Source organism: Gymnoscopelus braueri, assembly GCF_963280865.1.
Source record: "Gymnoscopelus braueri genome assembly, chromosome: 1".
Lineage (NCBI taxonomy): Eukaryota > Metazoa > Chordata > Actinopteri > Myctophiformes > Myctophidae > Gymnoscopelus > Gymnoscopelus braueri.
Genome location: NC_137603.1, coordinates 38323137 through 38340398, shown reverse-complemented (window position 1 = coordinate 38340398; position 17262 = coordinate 38323137). Strand labels below are relative to the sequence as shown.

General features: G+C 40.6%; 2 protein-coding genes across 3 annotated transcripts in view; one reads left to right on the top strand and one right to left on the bottom strand.

The window, feature by feature from the left end:
• itga11a (integrin, alpha 11a) overlaps window positions 1-13547 on the top strand; it is a 58894-nt gene extending 45347 nt beyond the window's left edge. Inside the window, exons 21-30 of one of the 2 annotated variants that reach the window (XM_080429491.1) lie at window positions 1149-1247; window positions 6733-6809; window positions 7082-7165; window positions 7567-7657; window positions 8456-8569; window positions 9611-9694; window positions 9793-9903; window positions 10235-10330; window positions 11190-11303; window positions 12118-13547. In XM_080429491.1, the coding sequence (XP_080285617.1) occupies window positions 1149-1247; window positions 6733-6809; window positions 7082-7165; window positions 7567-7657; window positions 8456-8569; window positions 9611-9694; window positions 9793-9903; window positions 10235-10330; window positions 11190-11303; window positions 12118-12180 (933 nt within the window). In that variant the 3' untranslated portion in view covers window positions 12181-13547. Of the gene's footprint in view, window positions 1-1148; window positions 1248-6732; window positions 6810-7081; window positions 7166-7566; window positions 7658-8455; window positions 8570-9610; window positions 9695-9792; window positions 9904-10234; window positions 10331-11189; window positions 11304-12102 lie in introns of both variants that reach the window. The other variant, XM_080429490.1, reaches the window with a different exon arrangement.
• A 2322-nt stretch (window positions 13548-15869) lies between these two features.
• Window positions 15870-17018, bottom strand: LOC308088572 (relaxin-3 receptor 1-like; the record flags this gene model as incomplete). Its single annotated transcript, XM_080433074.1, has 1 exon — window positions 15870-17018. One exon carries the CDS (start codon window positions 17016-17018, stop codon window positions 15870-15872), a length of 1149 nt encoding a protein of 382 aa, XP_080289200.1.
• Window positions 17019-17262: the final 244 nt, after the last annotated feature.

Genomic DNA, 17262 nt, shown 5'->3' with positions numbered 1-17262 from the left:
AAATCATGTTTTTGCATCAAACGGTTACGTTTTGTGCATTTGTGGCGCCCCCTATGGGTCAAAATGGAAATTCTTTTGGGGATTCGTTTAGTAAACCACCCTTGACTTTTGATTCAAATTTGGGATTGAGCAGACGTTTCGTTTGTGATTTCTAGCATTTTTGGTAAAATGGGCCCCTCCCACTAACTTTGGAAGCCATTTACGGACGAACGGTAAGGACTATCAAAATGCCGTTTGGATATGTTCATCGCATGGGCCCAGAGATCATGTGTACCGATTTTTGTGAAATTTGGACAAAATATGTGGGAAAATGAGCTAAAAGTGTGTTTTGAAGAAAATTCAAAATGGCGGAAAATCTATCCTGACGCAAATGGGCGTGGCCTATATGGGGAGATGCGTCGTGACCCAAGGAATCTAGGGGAAAAGAATTTTACGACCTACGGTTCAAGAGTTATAGGCCAAAACGTAAAGGGGGCTGTTATAGCGCCACCATGTGGCCGATTAGTGTAATTATTTCTTCAATTATTTCGAACTAAATTATGAACCTCCCCTCCAAATCTGGTAACTCTAGCTCTTACGGTTTCTGAGAAAAAAATACTTGAATTTGAGTTTTTTCACTTTTTCATTAAAGTGGATGGGGAAATTTAATGCACTAATAAATCAATATCAATAAAACTATGCAACCAATCTCTTAGCAAAATACAAGCACACGATTCCCGGTGAAGCCGGTCATTTTGACATATGGCACTAAATTGGGAAAAATTAACTGTGGGCTGTGATGCGATTGAAAATATTGTTTATCTATAATAATAATAAGAAGAATAAAGTGTGAGGATTACTATAGTCTGGTTGCCCTGTTAGGGCAACCACACTAATTATAATTGTATATTATAATTATTATATCATCAGGTGGGCTGTGCTCATGGCCATTTGTCACCATCGCTTAAGTGGTTAAGAAAATGTACCTTGCTTTGTTTTTATATATTTTATTTTACAAACCAAACCCTGATTATGAGACAGTAATTCTTCAGATTGTGCTTTCTGCAGAAAAGCCATCCACATACCTTTTATTACGTTGCAGATGTACAAAAGAAATCTAAAAGATTTCATTCTAATTATCAGCGAGTATGTTATTCTTCTCAATCCAGGACAACTCAGACATCAAGATAGAGTGTCGCACTGAGGACAGGCTGCGAAATGAAAAGATCTGCAATGTCAGCACACCCTTTATGAGAGCCAAGGCTCAGGTGAGTTAACAAACCAATTATAGTGCACACTGAGAAAACATTTCATGTTAAAGGAACGCTCCACTGTCACATTTGTGGACGTTTAGTTGTGCCATCATTGAATGTGTCAATTACTGCAATAATGTTTTGCTTTCTATAATACCAATTGAGAAAACTTTTGGTCCCATTCTGAACATGGAGCATTGCTGTCTGGACCAGTAATACAGAGTAATTCACTCAGCACTTGTATGTCACCACACACAGACTATCTGTGTTGATGAACTTCATGTACACCTATTGATACAGTGGAATATCCCTTTAACTAAGCAACCTGACTACTGGCCCCCTCATGTTTTGGTATGATGTCCACCAAACCAAAAATATTTACACAACATTAACCCGATTCTACAAATGCCTGCCAAATCAGTAGTTCTCACACTTTCAAGATGTTTCTATAATGTAAAAAAAAATAGATGTACAAGCTTGTATATCTGCTATTTTTTATTAGCCAACGCAAAAAATGCACACAGTTGCTTTCCTGGTTTTAATGGTTAATGAGTTAATTACAACCATAAAGATTCAAAAATGATAATGAAATTATAAAAAAATATCCATTTAGACACATTGAAGGACATAGGGGACCAAAACATGCACAGGCTTCGGTAGACTGTGACAGACCACCATGGTTAATGATCAGTTTAAGAACCGACAGGCCAACACGGTTAATGATCAGTTTAAGAACCACAGGGCATCCACAGAGACCCACATTAGTTCTGGTATGTGATAATCCCAGTCTTTGTGGTGACTGTCATGTACAGAACATCAGCACTCAACCAGATTACGAATAATTTATCCTTTGTTGATAGACCGTGTCGTACAACAAACATTACGTATTTTCAACGACAACAAAAGTGTTGCACTTAGGCTACTTGGTCGGTAAACAAAGTGTAAATTAGTCTTAAGGATCACTGTTTAGAACAGATTGTTTAGCTGTTTAGACTGTTGAATAGTATGTTATTAATTAAGATATTTCCAACTTAATTCAGGATTTAAAACTTTTTCCCAAATTATTGTATCTACCTCGAGTAAGTCCTGCCCTCTGTTGTCCTTACAGCCAAAACAACTCATCAAACCTCTTGGTTGCTTCTTCGTCTGTCAACGCATGACTCAACATATTTACAGATCCGTGTATGGCATTCAGGCCAGGGCACACAAAGTATCATATTAACATGGAAACTCCATTCCCTGTAATCCCTCTTTTCTTTTTCCTAGAGCACTTATGTCTCTTAAGTGCTCTTTAAACTTAAGACCTCTTCATTTTATTACAATCCTAAGGGGAAGTGTGACATGACGTGCATTCATTGCAACTAGAGAGTAGCTAGACATTTAGAAAAGAGTAGCCTGCCTTGTACATACTTAACCTCACATTAATATTCTCAAACATATATTAATAAACAAATACCATATTTTGACAATTAAGGAGCTAATTCCTTCTTTATTTTCTTCTTCCCGCCCCCCCAGCAGGGCTATCCAGGCCTTTTTAGGTTATTGTCTCCGCCAGGCCGAAGGCATGGCGAGAGAGTATGTTTTACCCCTTGTCCGTCCGTCCGTCCGTCCGTGTGTCCGTGTGTCCGTGTGTCCGTGTGTCCGTGTGGCCGTGTGTCCGTCTGTCACCAGCTAATCTCCGGCACCGTTGGCCCCGTCGCTCCGAAACTGTGCACACACACTCCCTGGATGCCAATTCAGAACCTCTGCCCCAAATCTTTCACATGGGTCTGTTATAGCGCCACCAGGAGGCCGATTTGTGCAAAACCCATTTTTTTATATTACTCCTACAAATGTTATCCAAACGTCATGCAAATTGGTACACAGTATCACTATAGTCATGTGATCAACACGGATCTGTCCGATTTCCCATATTCCATCCTCATTGCCTAAGGTTGGCTTCCAAAGTTTGCAGGATTGGTCCGTTTTGAACAAAAAGCCTCAAAGTATACACACAGCTTGGGATTTCCGTGAAATTTCACACGCAGATTCCCACTAGGCCGAGGAAGAAATGCCACCCTTCTCACATTGGCTTGTTATAGCGCCACCAGCAGGTCTAATTTAGCAAAACACATTTTTGGAACAAAATGCCTCAAATCATGAATGCAGTGTCAATGCAAGAATAAATGGCACGGTTGGCACCCTTTTCACATTGGCCTATTATAGCGCCACCAGGAGGCCAGAATAACGTACCTGACCTGGCGGAGACCTGTGCTCCGAGGAGCACTTTTTCTAGTTGTCTCTGCTTCGGCCTGGCTGAGACTATGTTTTGCACCCCGTCCGTCCGTCCTCCGTCCTCCGTCCGTGTGTGTGTGTGTGTGTGTGTGTGTGTGTGTGTGTGTGTGTGTGTGTGTGTGTGTGTGTGTGTGTGTGTCCATCCATCCGTGTGTGTCCGTCCGTCCGTGTGTGTGTCCGTCCGTGTGTCTGTCCGTGTGTGTGTGTGTGTGTGTGTGTGTGAACAGCTAAAAATCTCCGGCACTGTTGGCCCGGTCGCTGCGAAACTGTGCACACACACTCCCTGGATGCCAAAGCCGAACCTCTGCCCCAAATTTTTCAGATTGGCCTGTTATAGTGCCACCAGGAGGCCAATTTTTGCAACAAAAAAAAATGTTATGTCCAAACATCACGCAAATCGGTACACAGTATTGCTATAGTCATGTCATCAACACGGATCTGTCCGATTTTACATATTCCATCCTGATTGCTTAAAGGTTCTATGACATTCATTTTCACTTTTTAAATTTTTTATGTTTTTTGGGGGGTTTTATGACCTCAATTAGACCCCAAAAAACATTCAGTGGATTTTCTGTGGTCTGGGGTTTTCTGAATAATTAGGCTGAAAAGTAATCTGTGATTGGCCCCTGGACTTTGATGTCACTTTGATGTGGAAACCGGTGCATTTCCGTTTCCGTTTTCCGGCCGGATGACGTCATTTTCGCGGGAATGGCTAACCTAACCACTGTTTCAATAGAAAATATAATAGAAAAGGCTTTCGGGGATGAAATTCATGGAGTGGGTGTTGTGAAACATTTGCCACTCACAAAAGATTTTTAGAATTTAACTTTAGTTTTGTTGAAAAAGTTACCTAGTATTACTTTAAGTTTCAGTTTTTCAGAAAACGTTGATTGAATTAACTACGAGAGGGACATTGATGGCACATGGTCTGACACTTTTCAAAGTATTGCTACTAAAGTGTAGCCACTATTGTGTGCACCACTGCTATCCAGTGCAACAGACTGCTGTTATAGTCGCTCCGCCATTAAGAAAGGCACTAAGACGTTGTGGATAATAAAGTGATCTTGGCGAGGGACCGCATTCATGTGAACAATCACACCGTGACATACAGGCATGCAAATACGTTTACACATGCACAGGCGCATGCACGTCACACTCATGCACACACGCGCGCGCACACACACACACACACACACACACACACACGCACTCGCTCGCCCAAAAATGGCCCAAAGCCATCGGTTCTAATCCCCTCCCCACCATATAACCCAACCACGTTATTAGCACAAATAACGATCATCTCCTTGACAACAAAACGAGATCTCTTTATTTCCCGCATCACTCCCCAGCAACTAAACCAGTGGATGTGGACTCCAGTCACCCTTTAAAATGCACTGAATGATTCATACAAAGTCATTCATTTTGGATGTGTACCAGAGGCCACAAGGCTGATCTGTTCTGGTCGAGAGCCTTTTAAAATGCGGCACGGAACTAAACAAGACTCCTCGTGCAACAGTGCGGCTGCCAAACCAGCTAAGTCAAACTACCATGTACCCTGAAGGAAAGTTGGAGCCTCAGGGCAAGCTGTGTAAAGTAGCCAGTTAACAATAATGTTTCTACTTGGCCAGTTTCTACATCAGTAGAGACAGTGTTAGCTGTTGTTCTGAAACGGTATTGCTGAGAGGTACCATTTCTGAAAACCATAATTTTTTGGTTTGTTCGTGCGTTAGGTATTGTATTGATTGTGTGTGTGTGTGCGTGTGTGCGTGTGTGCGTGCGGGTGTGTGGGTGGCTTGTTGAAGAAATTGGCTCTGATGAGGAAGGGAAGTTTCAGGCATTTGATTTTCCATGTTCAACTATGCCGGTTCAAGAATCTGCCCTAGCCATTGACATTGAGGACTTCCAAACCCACACCATTGTGTGTGTGTGTGTGTGTGTGTGTGTGTGTGTGTGTGTGTGTGTGTGTGTGTGTGTGTGTGTGTGTGTGTGTGTGTGTGTGTGTGTGTGTGTGTGTGCGTGCGCGCGCGCAAATCCAAACCTCCCTCCTCAAGCATGCCCTCGTTCCTTTTTTTATCCTAGAATTCCCAGACAACAAAAGATTAACCTTCCACATCTGATGCATGTTGAGCATACATAACTTGGAAAAGGACATCATTATTTCTCCTAACCAATATACATAATTACATGTAAGAAGGTCATTGTTCATGTACGGTACATACCATATCTGTGTTCTGTCAGAAATGAGTGAGTCTATTAGAGGGAAGTTAAAGTATGACTTGTTAGGCATTCCTCTGTGCCCAGACATCTCTCATCAGGACTTCATTAGAGTTATAGAGGATTGTAAACAACGCTCTGCTCTGCCTTGTTTGCTTTCTCTCTTCTACCCCCTCCCTCTCATGTGACCTGTAGCTTTATTACCCTCATCTTCTTCTCTTCTGGTTTCATTTAGTATTCATTCCTTTCTCATGTGTTTCTGTGTTTCTTTGTCATTGTTATAATTCACCTCTTTGATTCCATTTTACTCTGCTACTAGCTATTGCCCAAAAGTTTCAAAATACAACAAAAAGCAAGAAATAAAACTAAATGTAGAAGTTGTCAATTTTCAGTGACTGATCAACAATAGTGTGTTAAAGGTCTGCGCAGACCTGCCAATGTTGAATTCATTTGTGTGTATGCACTGCCCATCATGCTGGAACCAAAAGCATTTATAGTGTCTGCTTTCAGAGGGGAGTTATAAAATGTGTGTGTGTGTGTGTATGTGTGTGTGTGTGTGTGTGTGTGTGTGTGTGTGTGTGTGTGTGTGTGTGTGTGTGTGTGTGCGTGTGCGTGTGCGTGTGCGTGTGCGTGTGCGTGTGCGTGTGCGTGTGTGTGTGTGTGTGTGTTTGTGTTTGTGTGTGTGAGAAAGAGAGAATGCTCTCGTTTCTATGGGTTGTTCTATAAGCAGCAGCACCAGTGTGACAGCCTGCCCAGGGCTTATGACAGGTTATTGCAGGTTTTACTCTTTAGTCCATAATGCAGGGCTCTGTCATTGTTGGAATCCCCAAATAGAACATGAGTAGAATATGGAATCAAGAAAGTTTTGAAATTGATGATGATGACAAACTTAATGATGCATTTTGAAAATGAGGCAGGACATTTAGATGCTGCTCACAAAAGTATTCAATTTGAATGAGTGAATCAGTAATTGAATGAATGAAGTTCAATGTTGTCCTTCTCTTCTGTGTAGGTATCATTTCGCTTGGAGTTTGAGTTCAGCCGTTCAGTGTTCCTAGATCATGTGAGGGTCATCCTGGAGGCCAGCAGGTGTGAACTCAGTCAGTCCTAATAAACTCAACTATTTGAGTCATATTTATTATGCCCAGCTGCTTAAATCGGGAATACATTTCCTGACACCAGGGGGACTGTATTGTGCTGCATTATGTTAATTTCTGTTGAGCACTTGGTTAAAGGAGGTCTATCCTCAAATGGCTTTAATATTCTTGTTTATGCTGTCATTTGGCTTGTTCATGAGTTCAAGACTGATAAGTTGAAATTGTTTAAATACTTTGAGTTCCTTTGTCTCCTTCTCTCAACAGCGACGGAGAGGAGATGAATTCAGCGGACAATTTCAATGACATGAATTACTCGCTGAAGTACGAGGCTGACATACTTTTCACAAGGTTTGAATTTTTAACAAATGTCCTCTCCGAGTTTGAACTTTGCAGTATATTAGCTCTTGTGGTCATTTATTTTTCGAAACCTTTATCTCAGCAATATAAGAATTTGGAATTTGAAAAATGCTGAATACTGACTACTACTGTAGTTTAGACAAAAGCATTATAAATGTAACTGTGTTGTTTTACATTCTTTTGCCTAATAAAAATTTCAATTTCAATCAAAAACTGTATTGGGAATGTTGGGGGAACTAAATCAAATCTGTTAAGACTATATTTTGTGTTTAGGGTTCAAGATATGTTTTTCATAACATAACATTTGTCATAAACTTTATATAGCTACAGCCATCTATTGCCTTTAGTATTGAATATTGAATTGAATATCTTTGGCTTGTTTATCTTTAAAGGGATTCCATTCCAACTCGGTATGACATCAAAGCAGAGCTGTCACTTGAAACACCTGGAGTTATTGGCCCACCATTCAACTTCTCTTTCCAGGTGAGACCCAACTGCATTACTTCAAAACTGTAGTGGAAAGAAAATACTTCAAAAGGGCATGGTCACACCGAAGTTTAATTCTACCTGAAGGTGGATTCTGCCAATGCTTTTCAATGGGAATGGCGTGGTTTGATGGTCTTGCGCATCTTCCTGTGTGTCCTTGCGTTTATGCGTTCTGTACGCCATGCAGATATTTGAAGCAGATACTGTATGCTCGAGACAGATGCTGCTTTTCTCCCTGTGTCCAATCGGGTGAGTCAAAGGCGGACCGTCCCAAGAGCTTGTCAAACTGGTTCTGCGTCACTCTAAAAAAAATCTGAACCGTCCATCATCAAAGCGAAGTTCTTGGACCAGTCACTAGTAATCCCCTTGTTGTTTCCTATTTCCTATTTTCCCAAACTCTTTTTCTTTTCTTCCTTGTTTTAGCTTGTTGCTGTTGCATCTTCCCTTCCAATAAAGCTAGGGCAAGTGCCCTCCGCCTGTCCATTATAGACACTAAACCTGAGATCTAGTTTGATAAAGATAGCCACGGCCGCCTAATAAAGTTGGATAAAGACGCAACGTAACCGGGATACAGACAAAGCGATTGCTAGTCTACGGCTACGGGAGGGTCCTGAAAGTGAGTGACAGGTGCGTCACTGGTTATTGGGACAGAAGGCGCTGCAAGCTACTCCGTTTTTTAGAATGCACTGTCTGCAAAAAACAGTCGGCCGCACACAACCAAGTTTATCAGCCAGCAGCCATAGTTTGGTGTGACTGTGCCCTAACATGAATAATTTCCTCCTTTTTATTTCTCAGATCCAGAACCTTGGATTCTTCCCAGTAAAAGATTTGCAGCTAAACATTGAAATCCCTGAAATGACAACAAATGGAAACAGACTCCTGCAGATTACAGACTTCTATATTGACCAGGTGAGCATGAGAGCCTCTGTGACTTTGGTCTTGAAAGTCATGCTGTGTAACTTTTTAATTTAAACAAAGGTTATGTTTGATATAATTTCTCACTGGTATATTTTCACACAGCATTCCACATTCATGTGTTATTTTAAAATGTTTTGCTGAATGTTTGCCCTTGACACTCTCTGAAAAATAACGCAGGCACCAAAAATGGCACCGGAAATGTATTTATTTATGTATTTTAAAATAATATATACCATTTCTGTATACCTTTTCTGAAAACGTTTTTGCTTTCCAAAATAACCTCAGTGCAGTATTCGTTTTGGATAGGTACTTTGGTGTTTTGGTTTCAACTGAATTCTTGGAAATGCAGTTCTAACAGACAGTAGAGCTAACAGAGGTGTCGCCAAAAAAACGACTAAAATAGATGTTACACAATATGACTTTTAAAAAGTTTAAAAGTATTTGTTCAGCTCATCGATTAATTCAACTAATCAGTTGCTAACTAATCAGCTTTGGGAAAAGGTCAGTGGACCCTTTTCACCACAACCATTTTGACAGCTAAACTCTAAAGCTGAAGGTAATTACATTCATTGTTTAAGTGGTTCTGTGTGCCAGCATGAAGTTAACTGTACAGGAGCTGTCCATGCTGTACAGGAGCTGTCCACCACAACACAACACCTAAATGAAACACCCCCATAATTAACCACTTATACCCAGGACCCTACAGTATTTTTAAACTGGTGTCGCCAGGGGTCTATCCTTTGCCCCCTCTTTTTTTCCCCCTCTACACCAAATCTCTTCGCCAAAAATAGCCGATCTACAAGCTCACAACGCGTTGTGTGCTTGTAGATATTCTATTTTCACTGAATGTTCTCCCCAGAATCGCAATGCTAGAGTTGATGTGGTTAATATTATTTAATATTATTACCTAAGCAGTGTTGTATCGACAACAACAATCCACAAGTTTCCAAACATCTTCCACATCCCAAAATCTGTCAAAACTAACAGAGACCAATGACCATGATAAGTATTTACATTTGTGTCCCAACTCAGACAGATGGTACTCACTGTATTCCACCTCAACACGTGGCAGAGAGCAGGGCATCACCCGAAGACCTCTCTCGCTTTTCCCGCCTGGTAAACCTCAGACCAACTCAACCTCATTCACACATAAACTTTCATGTATATTTACAGAAATGTAGTGCTGATGTTTGTGATCTGGTCTTCCTCTGCAGAACCGATCCAACACGTTGACTTTGCCAATCCAGTGCAATATCAACATGGCCTCTTACAGAGAAGTTGGTGTCAGGATCACAGGGGCACTGCGGATAGACGCCCTACATGCAGTGAGTACTGTATAGCATACATGGATACATTATAGCCACATACACATCACATAGACACATGCATGCACATATGATGTACTGTAGGTAGAAAAAGACACACGTATAATATACTCGCACACATGCGCGCACGCACACACACACACACACACACACACACACACACACACACACACACACACACACACACACACACACACACACACACACACACACACACACACAGTGTCTGCCTTTCTGTTTATCTCTTGTTTGTAACAAATCCGTCTTTTTAATCTTTCAGCTGAGTCATGTGGCAGTAAGTGGTGATAATATGCTTTGATTTCTTATACAGCTGAAGTTTAAAATCCTGGAGCTTGTAACCAGTGCATCGGTGGAGCTCCCCTCCTCCAGCCCCATGTTTCTACATGAAGAAAGGCCTGTCAGACATGTGAGTCAACACTAACTGCTTTTGTCCCATGAGTCAAAGATCTGGAATACAAGTAGCATACAGTAGTAATCGGATCATCAGTCTCAGCTGTAGCCTGCATTAATACTATTACATTAGCAAACCAACTTTCAGAACTAGAGACATTTTTCTCTATTAGATTTGAAAATAGTAAAGTCAATGTACTCCGTGTACGTCATTGACTGAAAATTGGCATTAATCACTGAAACTCTTTTTAGAGTGCTTTCCAGTATACACAGTAAAATCATGTGTTAATTGAACTCAGAAAGTTACTGAAATGGACTTGTAAGGGTCAGACGTAAATGAACACTAAGGATTCAGTGTATAGTTCAGCATACAATAGCATCCTGTAAAGCAGCAGAGCATCATACTAAGATCCAGCACAAAGCAAGCTGTGGTGCTGAGGGACCCAAAGGACCAGCAGCACTGCATGTTACATCATACTTGAATACACGAATATGTGCTGCCATCTACTGCCCTTTATGTACTACTGCATGTCATGTTCATTTGTTTTTGAGGGCTAATAGGTAGACATTGGCCAATGCAGTGTGGCTGATTTACTACACAGTTAAATCCAAGTGTTACTTTAACTCAGAGAGTTGCAAATATAACCAAATGGATCAGTCCATTTGATTACACTTGTACACTAACTGCATTACAAATGGATAAACTAACGCTGAGGAATTTTACTGTTTAATATTTAATACCAGTACATGATGGGTTCTGATGTTAATATTTATGCATTTATAATGTGTATCTCACTTGTGCAAATTGAACCAATTAGGTTGATCATTCAACCACCTTGTTTTGACCCCCCCATCATATGTTATGTATCTGGCAGATAATCTTGGAGATTAGGAAGGAGGGAGATTACAGAATCTCCATCTGGATTATCATCGGCAGTACATTGGGAGGGCTTTTACTGCTATTCCTGCTCATCCTGGCTCTGTGGAAGGTACTGTAAGGGTGATCTGACACATACTCTTTATGCACTATACAACACATGATTTTCAATTATAAAACATCATAACTATAAGTATCATACTGTACTGTAGGTCCTAACACTGAAGACATTATTTCTGCCCAGTGGTGTAATTAATAGTGATTTGCCTAAAGTACAGCCAGTCAGTATAGTGCTCAAATGTGGGGTTGTCAGCCTGTAACGCATGTGGCATGACAATTGAGTTGTATTCTTTGTATGTAGATAAAGCCTATACAGTATGCTGTTTTGGAGAAAAAAACTAAATTGTCAGTTGAATCAGTTTCACATGCAAAATTATTATAAGATGAATTTGAAGGTACTGCTGCTGAACTTGGATATGTGAATGACTGTGGACACTTACATTAGAGTGGGAGTTTGGCCCCTGTTATACTACAGTATGTGCATCTTTTGAACAATGTTAAAAGCTAACTCTTACAATCACTGTTAATAGAAGAGCTTTTGAAAGATGGACACAGTTCTTGATCTGACTCTATCTAATCTAACCTGCTCCATCAGAATTACATAACTGAGTCATCATCAATAATCAATTAATAGATTGAGTAAATAGAATATTCAGGCAATGAACAGTCAGGGAAAGCCACACAGTAAAATCCTCAGTGCTGTTCTTTTATCAATTTGTAACTCGGAGTGTACAAATGTGATTACATTTTGTGCACTATCAGAGTTAAATGAACACTCTGGATTTTCCTGTGCAGTCCTGTCTCTCAAATTTGTATGGTTAATCAAAATTTTCTCTGTATTTGATGCCCAGCTTGGCTTCTTTCAGAGGCAGAAGAGGAGAGATGAGGATGAGAAGGAGGCCAATGGGAAGGTGGCGGAGGAACGGTAACGCATGTTACGAGCACCCACACCATACCTTCTCCCCAGGAGACCCAAACACTCAGGGACCATTCCACCTCTCGCCGTTCCCCAGCACCACCGTTGCACAGCATAGACGGACAGCTCCAAATCACAGCTGAAGCAAGACCTGCTCAGTGCACTGGATCTCTCCCACGTTATGATCCACAACCCCCAACGAGTCAGCACTGTCACATACACTTAGCATTTCTGCACTGTTATGACTCTAGGGCCCATTGTCTACTCAATCCACTGCCTTTGGTGTTGTCCCCCTGAAAAGTCTAATTCACGCTTTCTTGTACGACAGTGTCACTCGCTGAAAATGAAGGATTTTAAACTTTTGTTTAAAATCTGTTAAGTTTGGCAAGCGACGATGTATAAATTAGGCTTAAAGCTTGGAGCTCTCTACTTTTTGGCTAAAAGCTAGAGCTTTGGTATGCTTAATTCCTGTATGAAAGAAGGATCGAGCAAGCTCTGGTTGATCTGTCCAAAGAGATACAGGCCAGGATTCGGCCTTGAGGCAAGCACCTTTACCCAATTACTTCTATGATTGGGTAAAGCACTTTTTGTTTATTCTTAATGTGTATTTATTCTTGTGGATAATTTTAACATGTATAAAAAAACCTCAAAGGATGGTGTTCCACCCAGACTTTCTAAAAGCCATCATACTGTTTATTGCAAAACAATTATAATTTTCAAAGAAGATGGCACCTGCACCAAGATGAAGAATCAACCAAAATCACCAGAATGCAAAAAAGAATACTTGTATCTTTTCTTAAGATACAAGCATTTCAAAGGACCAAATGTACAGCAAATAACCGTGTAAGCAGACATCCTCTTTCTGACGTTTCTTATCATCCTTCATCCTGGGAAAATTTATGGATGATTAAAAAAGAAATTCATGCACTTTTATTTTGTAGTGAAATGAACTTGAATTTTGTAAATAGTCAATACCTTTTTATACCATGTCAAATATAATATTATTTTTTCCGTATTTTCCAAAAAAGGATACAGCTTTACTTTGTAAATTACAATGGGTCATCATTGGTTTACTAAACCTGTTGCCACACAGCAGTCTGTCTTTGGATATATTTTGCATCACAACAAATAGCCTTTTAAAAGGATATGCATACAGTTCTGTGTTGCCCACAATGTCCTTCAATGGTTTATCTATGGTTCGGGTAATATGTTTAAGACTTCAAGAAGAACTGTATACGGCAATTGGATACTTTAAAGTCCAAATTTGGACAAAAAGTATGGATTTCAGAAAAACACCCCATCTGGTGTTATAACCATCAAACCGTCAAACTTCTATTTAATGAGCAGTGAAAAGTTGTAACACACATTGAATTAAACTAATTTGTATAACTATGAATTTGATTTGGTTTCTATTTTCCTGGAATTCATTGGTTATATGGATGGCTAGGCATGTAGAGTTTCTAATACAAATCAATAGAGAAATATCCTGTTATAAAGTGTGAAACTGACAAATGTACGTTTGCTTTTAGTGATGCGGTAGTTCTGAGGGATGACTGAGGAACGGCCCTAGAATAATCAAATCCATTCTGGATACCCAAGAATGGGTGTCCTTGTTCACAGAAATAAGCCACAACTACAGTTTATAGATATAAAATACAACTATCTATGCTAAATAAAATAAATCAGATTTTAAAATGTAAGCAAATAATCTTTCTGGAGGGCCCTGGCATGAAAGTCTAGATGAGGGCTGTAAAGATTTCATTTACCAGTAAGGGGCGCTGTTTCTTTGCTGAAGTCATATCTCTTAACTTTTCGGAATAATTTAAATCAGTAAGCTGCTGAATGCTAATTCAGTTAGTAAATATGGGGTGAAATAAAGACATGTTTAGTTAGAATCTGTGTGAAGATATTTCTAAATTGTAAAAAAGAAATTAACAAAAGAATAAAGTTGTTCATCATGGTTGAATCAATACAAATCCACAGCTTGAATTTGAAAATTTAAAATATTATATTAATGCAGAATGATGCATTCATCTGCCAAACAAAATTCCAGAACTTAACTCTTAAAACCAATTAACCAATTTTCTGAGCAAAAGCTGTTCTTGCGAAACCCAATGAATGTGGTGACACAAACACATTTGTTAACAACAAATTAGGTTTCTTTACTTGAAGACAAATCTCAAAAAGGAAAGAAGAAAACAAGGAAAGAAAACCATGAATACCCCCATTAAACATTTGTCTTCAGAATTCTCTTTAATATTATACATTTGAAATATTTAAGGGTCCTGTGTAAACATAATTGTGTTGATTTTCTTCTCCATGCATATGCATTTAAAGACGCCCCACATTGAATTAGGCCAAATGATTATACTATCTGAAACATGTTTATGCTGCTGTCTGAGATTATAGATCACACAGCAAATTAGACACATGGGAGTACAAAGCAATGTCTTTCTAAAAAAATATGAAACTTTATTTCCATGATGATGTGCAGAGATTAGTAGCCTAGTATACATTCTGATTTTGTAATGTAGAACAAGACCGAACAGTGACAGGAACAGTGGCAGTGGCTTGTGTTTGTGTGTGTGTGTGTGTGTGTGTGTGTGTGTGTGTGTGTGTGTGTGTGTGTGTGTGTGTGTGTGTGTGTGTGTGTGTGTGTGTGTGTGTGTGTGTGTGTGTGTATATTTTATACATCATAATCAAGAATTGACACATCATCTGCACCCTGACCACAGCCAGGCCTGATGTTCCCCCTGCACCTGTCCCTGCATGCCACTGTCGTGACATGCAAAACACAATAACGCAGAATAATACCTACTTTACACACACAAAACGTAATAATTAGCGTAATAATGTAGAATAATATATGTTAAACACATACCCATAACACAATAATGAGAATAATACAGACGACTTCAAACACACAAAACACAATAATGCAGAATAAATACTTTAAACACACACACACACACACACACACACACACACACACACACACACACACACACACACACACACACACACACACACACACACACACACACACACACACACACACACATACACACACACACTAACCCTATCTCCAGAGGAAACGTTGGAACCACACAGTCATTGTTGGCCACTGAGCAGACTAGTTGGGGGTTCAGTCAGTGGTCACTTCCATGGTGTTGAGGGAGAGGTGAGTCCCCACCCAGATTGTTCTGCCTGTCCGGGGGATCGAACCTGGAACCTACAAGCGTGCTCTTAAACTACAACACTGGCCCACATAAGAAATAGCGAATAATAACAATAATAATAATAATAAATGTAATAATAATGATAATAAATGCCTAATACATAAATAAATAAATGCATAAATAAATCATATACAGCAACAAGGGAATAACAAAAACGAAATAAGAAAGATAATCAAAAATAGCACCAGTAACCTATCAAGACATGATATCGCATTACACTCGTATTTGTGGTAATAAATATAGACTCGTATTTGTGGTAATAAATATAGATGTTTTACTTCATTTTAAGAAGGAAAATCATCATTACGCATGAGTATTCCTCGTGCGTAATGAATGACAGAAGCGTATTTAAAGCGCGCATCACGCGATTGAAACATTCATAATTATCTACAACTCCGAATGAGATGTGCCACGATGACATGAAGGAACAGTCCAGTTTACATCCCCAGTAAAATCAATCATTTTATTTGTGCGTAATGATATTCGAGTTGGATACACCCTTTCTGTCTATGATGGACAGTGGGCACTGTTCAATGTCTATAATAGACCTGTGTGGAGGAATGTTTATACGACCTTGATCCTCGCACGTCCCATGAGAGGTATTAGTTCTCATGGCTGGTGCTGAGGAGAATCTCCAGAACAAATCCGTAAGCATCTTCCTATACTCCCGGCGCACCAGGCAATACAGCACTGGATTCAAACAGCTGTTTGTGTGCGCCAGGCACACGGTGAGTGGGAACACGTAGGCGTGCACCATGTAATACGATTTGTCCCAATAGACGGCGTTAAATTTGACCAAGACACCCCAAAGGGTGATGGCGTGATTTGGCATCCAACAGATGAAGAATGATAAAACCACTATGGTTACGGATTTGGTCACCCTAGAAGACGTCCGGTTGTTGTGCATCATGCTGCCCCGCCGTTTGATGAAGCGCAACAGCATCACATAGCTGACACACACTATGAGCATAGGGATGACGAAGGCTATCAGGATCTTCTGGACGTGGTAAAGGGCGAGCCAGTTGTTGGGCCCCTCTGGGAACCTGAGGAGACACAGTTTCTCCCCCGCGACGACCGTCACGGTGGAGAAGATGGTCGTCGGCGCGGTGGCGACGGTCGCCGAAACCCAGAGCACCGCGCACACGCATTTGAGGAACCTGGATCCTCCACCTGCTCGGCTCTTCAACGTCTTCCGAGTCCAGGCGACGGATCGGTACCGGGTCACGCTCATGGCGGTGAGAAAGAACACGCTGGCGTACATGTTCATCACCGTGACGGAGAGGATGACCTTGCACATGACGTGTCCGAACGGCCAGCTGAAGTCCAGCGCGGTGTCCACCGCCCAGAAGGGCAGCGTCAGCACGAACTGAAAGTCCGTCACCGCCAAGTTGATGATGAAAATGTTGATGCTGCTGGATTTCTTGTTTCGATCTCGTCTTAACCTCATTAGGAAAAAGACCAGTAAGTTTCCGACCAAACCTACGGCGCAAACTATGGAATACACCACGGAGATGAGTATCCGGAGGGCAGGACTTCCATCTGCGGTGACATCAGTGTCTTCTTCCGTCAAAGTTCGGTTAACTGTTCCACTGTGGTTAAAGATTTCATCCATCGTTTAAACATGGAGAGCTGTATTATTTAATACAATTTTTATTCTCCAATAAAAATATGTAACAATAATAATAATACTATTTCATCCATCATCAGGGCAGGCGCGTCAATTGGCACCAGATAGGGTACAATGTACATCCAAATAAAACCTACTCGCAAAAATAAGTGTAGGCCTATAGTAGCCAAGTTCGCACTTCATTCTGAGTGGTGCCAGTCGGTGCCTGTGTCCGTCGGCTTCTATCACA